General features: G+C 34.8%; 1 protein-coding gene across 1 annotated transcript; it reads right to left on the bottom strand.

Annotated features, from left to right (window-relative positions):
• Positions 1 to 720: 720 nt before the first annotated feature.
• Positions 721 to 1,879, bottom strand: LOC145821613 (uncharacterized). Its single transcript, XM_082918148.1, has 4 exons — positions 1,835 to 1,879; positions 1,356 to 1,610; positions 1,020 to 1,251; positions 721 to 908 (listed from the first exon to the last, which is right to left on the bottom strand). Exons 1-4 carry the CDS (start codon positions 1,877 to 1,879, stop codon positions 721 to 723), a joined length of 720 nt encoding a protein of 239 aa, XP_082774274.1.
• Positions 1,880 to 9,503: the final 7,624 nt, after the last annotated feature.

Below are 9,503 nucleotides of genomic sequence, written 5' to 3'. Positions count from 1 at the left end.
CTTACACTCTTCAGCACATCTAAGGCTCCGTTTGGTAGAGCTGTGGAAAAATGATTAAAGATTATAGCTTAACAGATTATAGCTTATACCTGTGAACATAAGTTGGTACTTGTTTGGTGGAGCTGTGGGATTATGAATTTAAACAGCAGAGTAGTATTTGGTAAATAGGCTGTAAAATAGCTTTTTGTTATATAATTGTCATTTTTGCCCTTATGAATATAAAAATTGTAATTTTGTCATTTTCTTCACTGTAAATTTTTAAAAAGTTATTTCATTAATGGAAGTTAATATAATTAGTTCCTATATTGGTACATTTTTACATTACCTCGTTTATTTATTTATTATTTTTTAATATTGAGTTCACAAGAGAACAACAAAATGTCATTGCAATAAAAATACAAAACTATTAAAGCAATAAAAATAAAACTCCCTAGATATTAGATAACTCCTAATTTCTTCTGCAAATTGGCTATGTCTCCTCACTTCCTTCTCGTTGTCATCACCTTTAACATGATTTCCATGGCGTACTTGTTGAGACCATGATCCTTCCTTATTATTAGGCACATAATCCGCGAATTTATCATAAGAGCCAAATGCAATATCGCGGAACTCACTTCGCCGGATGAAATTGTGAATTGCCATTGTTGCACAAACAAGTTTGACTTAGGTCGGCCACTTGTAGTTTGGTGAGATATCCTTTATCATCGGCCATCTTGCTATCTAAACCCCAAACGTTCTTTCTATTACACTTGTAAGTGATGAATTTGCTTGGTTGAATTTTTCTTGTGCATTTTTTTTGAGGGGGGGTTGACCATGTTCAAATTCAGCTAGATGGTATCTCTCTCCTTTGTAAGGTGCAAGATATCCTTTCATGTTTGGATACCCAGCATCCACCAAGTAAAACTCATCTATTTTAAAATTCCAACAAGAAATTAAAGTAAACAATTATAAATGTAAAAATAAATATGAAGATGTGAGTGTGGTGCATCTACTGTAGTAATCCAATATAAAACAATTACCTCCTTGTGGTTTTGGAAAATTATAACTAGGATTCCTATTTGTATCTAAGAAGATCCGAGTATCGTGTGCACTTCCTTTCCATTCTGGCAAGCAAAATGCGAAACACATATCAAAGTTACTTGTGGCCATTGTGTTTTCAGTTGCATACCCCTTTCTACCTATTAAACGAGGTTTCTTATCTAGAGATATATATGCTTTGATGTGTGTTCCGTCAATTGCTCCAATACAATCCTATTACAAAATTTAGAATAAAAATATATTTATTCATTATTAGAAATATCCTAACAACATTAATTATATGTAACACCTAAGTTCCACTTGTAGTTCATTATTACCTTGAAATAAGGATAGTATCTACAGTTGCTTCTAATATACGGATGCACACCATTTCTCGGTTGAGGCCTTACCCAATCAATAGATATCATTGTAACAACTTCTAACACCTTCTTGAAGTATTTTGAAATCTGTCCAGAATGTTGAAATCTTTCTTGGACATTTCTATTTCGAATGTCACAGCCAACAATATACGAAAATATTGCAACTTGCTCTTGAACCCCAACTTTTTGTCCAGTTTGAAGGCCATAGTTCGACTGTAACAAATCACACAATTGATAAAATACCTCTCTTTCTATTCGAAAATTTTCAAATATTCTTGTCTGTTTCCCTTATTGTAATTCTACCATCCACTTCCACCTTGTTAAAGAAGATCTCCTGCATGGTTCTTTTATCAAACAATTTGTCGCATATGTCACTGCAACTATTGCCACCGTTGCTAAGAGCATATTATTATTTTGTTAGGTTTGAGATGTGCTACCTTCATCTTCAGCATCTTCATCATCATGATCATCATTCCATTCATCGTTACCACTATTACTCATCTCCAAAAAAACCTACTCATTTAAAGGCTTCTTATTTACTAGTACAAAAATGAAATGAACACACACAATAATAATTATTAAAAACACAACTAATTATTGAAAACACAATAAGATTTGTTTACCCAAATACCTAGGGTCTAAAATTATTGAAAACACAACTATTGTCTCAGCAAAAGACCCGCTTGAAGAGAGATGAAACACCAAATTGAACTCCACCTAAGGCCAATAGATCTACATATATATATATATATATACACTTAAAGCTACCTACTACTCAACCATTCAACTAACAATGAAAGCCACCTAATAAAAAATGCAACTTCCAGTACAAGCATTCAAATAAATGCCACCTACCATTCAACTAACAATGATAGCCACCTAATAAAAATTGTAACTTCCAGCACAACCATTCAAATAAATGCCACTTACTACTCAACCATTCAACTAACAATGAAAGCCACCTAATAAAAGTCCAACATCCAAAAATAATATTAATAAAAGTCCATATAAAGGTCTAACATAAAAGTCCAACATTAATAATAATAAGTCCTAATAAAGGTCTTAAATAAACCTGAAATAATAATAAAATTCAGCATGAATAATAAGTCTGCCATACATCCAGAAATAATATTAGCCGCGACAACCTGTGCTGGTCTTCTCTATCTCAATCTCCAACTTCAAAAACATCAGCCAAACTTCATCTGTAGGAAATGGCATGAAGCACTCACTACGCTTGTCTCTTAAGAACAATCTAGTAGCCCATACATACATGTCATCATCCGGGGACACACCAGGGATGCTTTCTAGCTTCGCCAAACATTTTGTAATTGAAGGATATCTTGCTAAGGTTTGTGTTGAAGTTGCTGAAGATGGCTCAACCACATTAACTATACGATCAAGTGTCTTGTTAAGTAGAATTACACCAGAAACTTCTTTTTTTGCCTTGCCCTTGTTTGATGAACCATCAATGTTTGATGGATTTTTTTGTTTAAATTAGAAGGATGAACCACCTTCAAATCAACATCATGATCAAATTCAACATCATGTGGGGTATGAAATTCCTCCCCTAGTCTCATCAATGTTAGGCATAACCCCTGAGCTAGGGGCGTACGCCCATTCTCCTGTAGCAGCTCCAATTGAGAATAGTATGTCTAGATGTTCAGAGAATTATAATAGCATACGCCGAAATTTAGCAACATCAAGATACCTCTACAACAATTACAAAGGAAAATTTAACAATATGGCATATTTAAAATTTGGTATGTTAAAAAAAAAAAAAAAAAAAAAAAGAAGCAAATGTAAATTAATGAATTAACTTACCTCCAATTTCTTTGTCCACCACTCATCAAATGTAGAGATAGCTCCAATCAATGTATCACGGCCTAAGCCTATCTCACCCCTTAAAAGATTATTCCATAAAGCCAATTATTTTTCAAAACATCCTAATGATTTTTCATTTGTATTCGTTGGTATGCTTTTCCAGTCATAGTTTTAAACTTAGTCATCATATTTTCCCACCCAACCCTATCTAAGTGTGTACCAAGTCTGTGTGCAGCCTTCACTTGCTCAACACAAAGCTTAATGAAAATTTCATTTGATTTTGCATCCTAGTGAGCTTTAACAGATGGTACTAGAGAGGATTTTCCTTTGTTCTTCCTATTTTCATTTTGTGTTTCCTCTTAGGTACTCATTCTATGAAAGAGAAAAATTATTAAAAACATACTCATTCACTCAATATCATTTCTTGCATTAAAAAATAACATTAGTACTAAATAACCAAACATTGGCAACTAGGATAGACATATCAACATTCACGAAGTACACAACTTAGTACAATGATTTATGATAAACTACATAGCACAAAAACACATGATCTAAAAGCTACCTACAATCATTTAAAGAGTAATGCAACTGACATAACAATACAAATTGTGAGAAAACCCATAACAAGTTGCTTAATGAATGTTAAGGATTGCTCAAGCAGTTTGTTCTTGACTTTTAGTCCTTAGTCTCGATATTTTGATTTTGATAAAGCATTCTCTCGTTCCTTTGCCTCTCTACTATCGTCACAGATTTTAGGGTACACCACCTCCAAAATTGACAATTTCTCTTCTCACAAATGAAATACAGTCTCCCTTTAGATGGCTTGTCAGACTCGATAACCCTTATGAAAGCTCTTAGACTACAATCACATTTCAAAGCCTCGAACCTGAAGTCGAAGGTCTCAGCACTTCCAAAATAGTTACTAGAGGATGACATGCCTCTGCATTAATTGGGAAGACAACAACTTATGAGCAAGAGTACATACCAATACTTTGTGTATATATATAGCCAACATTGCAACTCCTAATCTATAAATGACATCTAATAAAATGCATCATTTTCAATTTGGGGATCACAAATAATTCTTATATCCATCTGGTCAACTCTCAATTGAGCATTCTTTTCATTTGGTTTAATACTGTGATGAGCTAGTCCACATTGCAAAAAGATTCTAACCTCACAAACAAAACTCAATTTCCATAACTAATGCATAAACTTGAAACTACAAACTGAAATGAAATATTCTCCATTGAATGTGATCATCAATTTCATAAGAATCAAAACAAAAAATTCAAATAATTCTCCACGCTTCCCAAAGTGTAAAGAGACAAATAAAAACAAAAACAAACACCAAGTACCCATTTGGTTACTGAGAAAATAAAGGCAAAGAAAACAAAATTTTGAAAATCACAAGCCTCAATTCTTTGATAATATAAGAATTATTTAATTAAAAAATTACTAAAATGAGGTAAATTAATTTGTCTGCCTTGTTTGAGGTGAAATTTTAGCTTTTCGAAAACATAAAAAGAAAATCCTCAAATAAAACAGAGGCACCACTCAATTGCACTTGCAAACAAAACTTGTTAGCAAAAGAAATGGCTAAACTCGACCTAACTAATGCACAAAGAGACAAACAAAAGCAAAAACAAACACAAATGATCAGTTTGATTAGTGAGAAAATGAAGGAAAAGAAAGCAAAATTTTCAAAATTTCAAGCCTGAATTATTTGAAAAAATGAAAATTATTTAATATAAAAAATCACTAAAATTAGGTAAAAACCCTAGCCGTTCAGCTAAATTCACAAACAAACGCTACTTACATACAAAATCTAACTATAGATATTCAAAATCTATCTAGAGAGAGAAAAAATGAAATAAAATAGAAAGCACAAACACTTTTAAAGAGAGAAAATGAGAGACGAAACGCATTGTTGAGAGAGAGAGAGAGAGAGACAGAGACAGAGACAGAGAGAGAGAGAGAGAAAAGGCAAATTAATGAATGAAGGCCAAAATCGAAGCATTGAAGGAGATAACTCTCAGTCCTTGCTAGGTTTTTTTGAACATTCAAATAGTGATGAAAGAGAGAGAGAGTGTGTGAGAAAAAAGAGCTTCACGGTAATCAGATGCACACCATTTCATAGAGCAACCAAAGCGAATACAAACCCTAAATCGATGTGTATATATATAACAAACATAGGGTTTGAAATCTTACTTTTTTCGTGGAGATCAATGGAAAATAGGGGACCTTATGAACGATCGCTTGCGATCTTGGATGTGGAGGCAGTTTGTCGTTCGCCAGAGATGAGAGGAAAAGATGAGAGCGTCGTGTGGGAGGAGAGTAGAGTGTTAGGTCTGAATAGAGAAAAGGGTTTATATATTGGCATTTTGGTAATTTTTGAAGTTTTGGAGGGGCATTTAAATCATTGCACCCCTCCATTTCAGTTGTACGCATAAGCTGAAAAATTTAAGCACCCCGTTAACAGCTTCAGCTTTTAAGCAGAAAATAAATTAATTTAAGCTATAATATAGCTCTATAAGTTCTACCAAACACACCAAAACAACTTAATTTAAGCCAAAAGCTTATTTAAGCTGAAAATAAGTGCTACCAAACAGGCACTAAGCTATTGTGAAATAGGTTTCTTCTACTTCTAGTACACTCTTTCTTACTCTCTTAGTCACTTCAAGTATCTCTTATTAGTATTTTGAGTCCACTAGTTGCAACCATATGATCTCTGACACTACAGTTTTCTTTTCTACTACATTTTCTTTTAATTTACCTGTCATTCACATTGTTGATAACTCTCAAATGCATGTTAGACATATAGGTCATATTTCTACTTCTACTGTCTCTCTCCCTCATACTTATCTAATCCCCAACCTTACGCTTAATCTTATTTTTATTGGTCAACTCTGTGATCTTAGCTTCACTATTCTATTTTCTCCAACTAGTTGTGTTGTACAGGATTCGAAGACAGGATAGGCTCTTGGGATAGGTGCAGACATGGTCGTTTGTACGAACTTATCCATCTTCGCATTCCCTCATCCAATCTTTCCTCTATCTAGACTATTGCTCTTGCCATTACTAGTTCTCCTCTTGCTTTATGGCATTCTCAGTTAGGTCATGCGTCTTTTGGTCATTTATGATCTCTAGTTTAAAGTAATCAGGTAGGTCTTGTTCCAAATGATAAAGTAGATTGTTTATCACAAAACAACCCATTTTACCATTTAATACCAATATTTTTATATCTCATGCACCATTTGATCTCATATACTCTAATGTTTGGGGGCATTCACCTCATACTATCATGGGGGGATCTAAATACTTTGTCATTCCTGTCGATGATTTCACTCATTTTTCCTAGTTATTTCTTATGAAATCTCGCTAAAAAATATACTATGATTTTCACAAATGGTCAAATCTTAGTTTTCTTCCACCATGAAAATTTTTTGTGCTGCTAATGCCTAAGAATACAAAGGAACTCATTTTTTGAGATTCTTTCGTCAAAATGGCATACTTTCTCACTATTCTTGTCTTGGTTACCTAACAAAATTGTCGTGCTGAGCATAAACGTTGCCATATCTTATACATCGTTTGTGCTATTTTAATCTCTTCTTCTTATCCTGAGCATTTTTTTTAGAAGGGGAAGTTACTCTCATAAATGTCTATACTATTAACTGTATCCCTTCCCCTACCATCAACAATCAAACCCCATATGAGCGCTTGTATGGAACACCTCCTGCCTATACTAGTCTTCATGTGTTTGGATATGCTTGTTTTGTCCTTCTTCAACCACATAAGCATTCCAAATTAGAACTTCACATCCGTGTGTGCTATTTCTTGGGGTATGGCATTGAACATAAAAGCTATCGTTGTTGGGATGCTCTTTCTTATCATTTTCATGTCTCTCGTCATGTGATATTTTGGGAACACAAGATGTGCTCATTTATGTCTAAGTTCCATTTGTCCACTCCTCTCTACTACATCATTCTTTACAAATCCTTCTCTCCTGTTTGATGAGCTTGATACGAACACTACTTCCAACATGCTGACTTTGGACCATTTTGAGGATTCTGCTCCACCTATTGGTCTTGCTCTGCTTCCTTTTTCTACTGGTGCTCCACTCCTTACTATTGCTTCTATTCCTGCTCGTGCTCCTACTCCACTTCCTAATCTTGTCTTCATTTCCTTTCACAGTGCGCCTCATGCATTCCTTGATTCCACTGCATTTTCTTCTGCACCTAAGGTATCTCTTCGTCATTCTACTTAGGGCAACACAAAATTTCGTCCTTCTTTGTGATTTCATTGTTGGTTCTACTACTTTTTTTTCTTCATGAACCTATTTCCTATCAAGAGGTTTGCTCTAACCTTCTTTGACAGCAAGCTATGACTGATGAACTACAGGCTTTTAACAAAACTCATACCTGGGATGTAGTTAATCTTCCTCATAGAAAGAGTGTTATTAGTTGCAAATGGGTTTACAAGATCAAGACTCATTCTGATGGTTCTATTCAGCATTACAAAGCTCATCTTGTTTCTCGAGGGTTCACACAATAATATGGGATTGACTATGAGGAAACTTTTACTTCTGTTGCTCGTCTTACTTTAGTTTGCAACTTACTTGCAGTTGCTATTATGTGCCACTGGAGTCTTTGTTTGATAGATGTTAAGAATGCCTTTTTTAATGGTGTTCTCACTGAGGAAGTTTATATTTAACCTCCTCGTGGTTCCTTTATTCCATCACTCAAACTCTACAAACTTCTTCGTGCTTTGTATAGTTTGAAATAAGCTCCTCGTGCTTGGTTTGCCAAGTTCAGCTCTATCATTCATGACTTTAGGTTCTCTTTCAGTGCCTACGATTCTGTGCTATTTATTTGTAAGACAAAGCATGATACTATTTTTCTTTTTCTCTATTGGAAGATATGATCATCACTGGGGATGACACAATGGGTACCTCTTGTCTCAAACAATTCCTTACTCGCCAGATTGAGATGACGAATTTGGATTTGCTTAGCTACTTCCTTAGCTTGGAAATCTCTCATGATTCCTCTGGTTATTTTCTTTCCCAGACCAAGTAATCTCTTATCTCTTGGCTCATGCTGGTCTTATCAATTGTAAGACTACCTCTACACCAGTTGATATTCTAACTCGTCTCACACCTCTTGACGGTAACCTGTTGTTTGATGCTACTTTATATCGTTAGCTCGTTGGCAGTCTTGTCTATCTCACAATTACTCATCCAGACATTACTTATGTTGTTCACATTGTCAGCAATTCATTGTTGCTCCTCGTTATCTACACTGTGATGCTCTGATTCACATTTTGCGCTATCTTAAAGGCATTAAGTTTCATGGTCTACACTACTCAGCTCATTCTTCTCTATAGTTACATGCATTCTCTGATGCGGATTGAGTAGGGGATCTTACTAACTGTCGTTGTGCTACAGGGTTTTGTTTATTCTTGGGTGACTCTTTCATTTCCTGGCATAGCAAGAAGCAAACTTTTACTACTTGTTTTTATACTGAGGTTAAGTATCGTGCTCTTGCTGACACTACTTAGGACCTGGTGTGGCATCATTGGCTTCTTTTTGATATATGAATTTCTCATCCTGTTGTCACCCACCTTTATTGTGACAATCAAAATGCTATTCAGATTGCACATAATGATGTCTTTCATAATCGCACCACGGATATTGAGATTGATTGTCACTTCATACGGCAGTATGTAACTAGTAGCACTGTTCATCTTCTCTTTGTTACCTTTACCGATCAGACGGCTGACATCTTTACCAAGGCTTATCCTCTGGATGCTTCTCTAATTTACTTTCCAAGCTCAAGTTGATACCTGCATTACCACCTTGAGCTTGAGAGGGGTGTTAAATATAGTATACATACACACACACACACACACACACACATATATATATATATATTGTATTCCTTACCATACTTAGCTTTACCATACCTAGATTTCTCTCATCCTATATAAAGGAGTCTTATATTCATTGTTAAATCCATTCAATATATTACAAAGTTCCTCCTCTCTCTCTCTCTCTCTCTCTCTCTCTCTCTCTCTGTAATATCATAACAATGACATTGCAGTGAAATGCCAAATCTGCCATAAAAGAAAGAACCCAAAGAAATTAATACACCCATTGGAAGAATTAACTTGAGACTCGTTCAAAACATTTGCTGCATTAGTCTTAAAATGTTAGACTACATAACGACACCACTTGAAATTACAAATGACTTCATACCAAATGTTCGTGCATCGAATTGCTAGAGT

The sequence above is a fragment of the Camellia sinensis genome, chromosome 3, assembly GCF_055761805.1.
Source record: "Camellia sinensis isolate YWXY chromosome 3, ASM5576180v1, whole genome shotgun sequence".
Classification (NCBI taxonomy): domain Eukaryota; kingdom Viridiplantae; phylum Streptophyta; class Magnoliopsida; order Ericales; family Theaceae; genus Camellia; species Camellia sinensis.
This window is presented reverse-complemented; position numbering and strand designations above follow the sequence as displayed.

Coding starts and splice junctions, on each gene's coding strand:
- LOC145821613 (XM_082918148.1), bottom strand. CDS start 1,879: ATGAATGGAATGATGATCATGATGATGAAGATGCTGAAGATGAAG. Junction 1,611..1,834: donor TGAAGATGCTGAAGATGAAG/GTAGCACATCTC, acceptor GATTTGTTACAG/TCGAACTATGGCCTTCAAAC. Junction 1,252..1,355: donor GATACTATCCTTATTTCAAG/GTAATAATGAAC, acceptor ATTTTGTAATAG/GATTGTATTGGAGCAATTGA.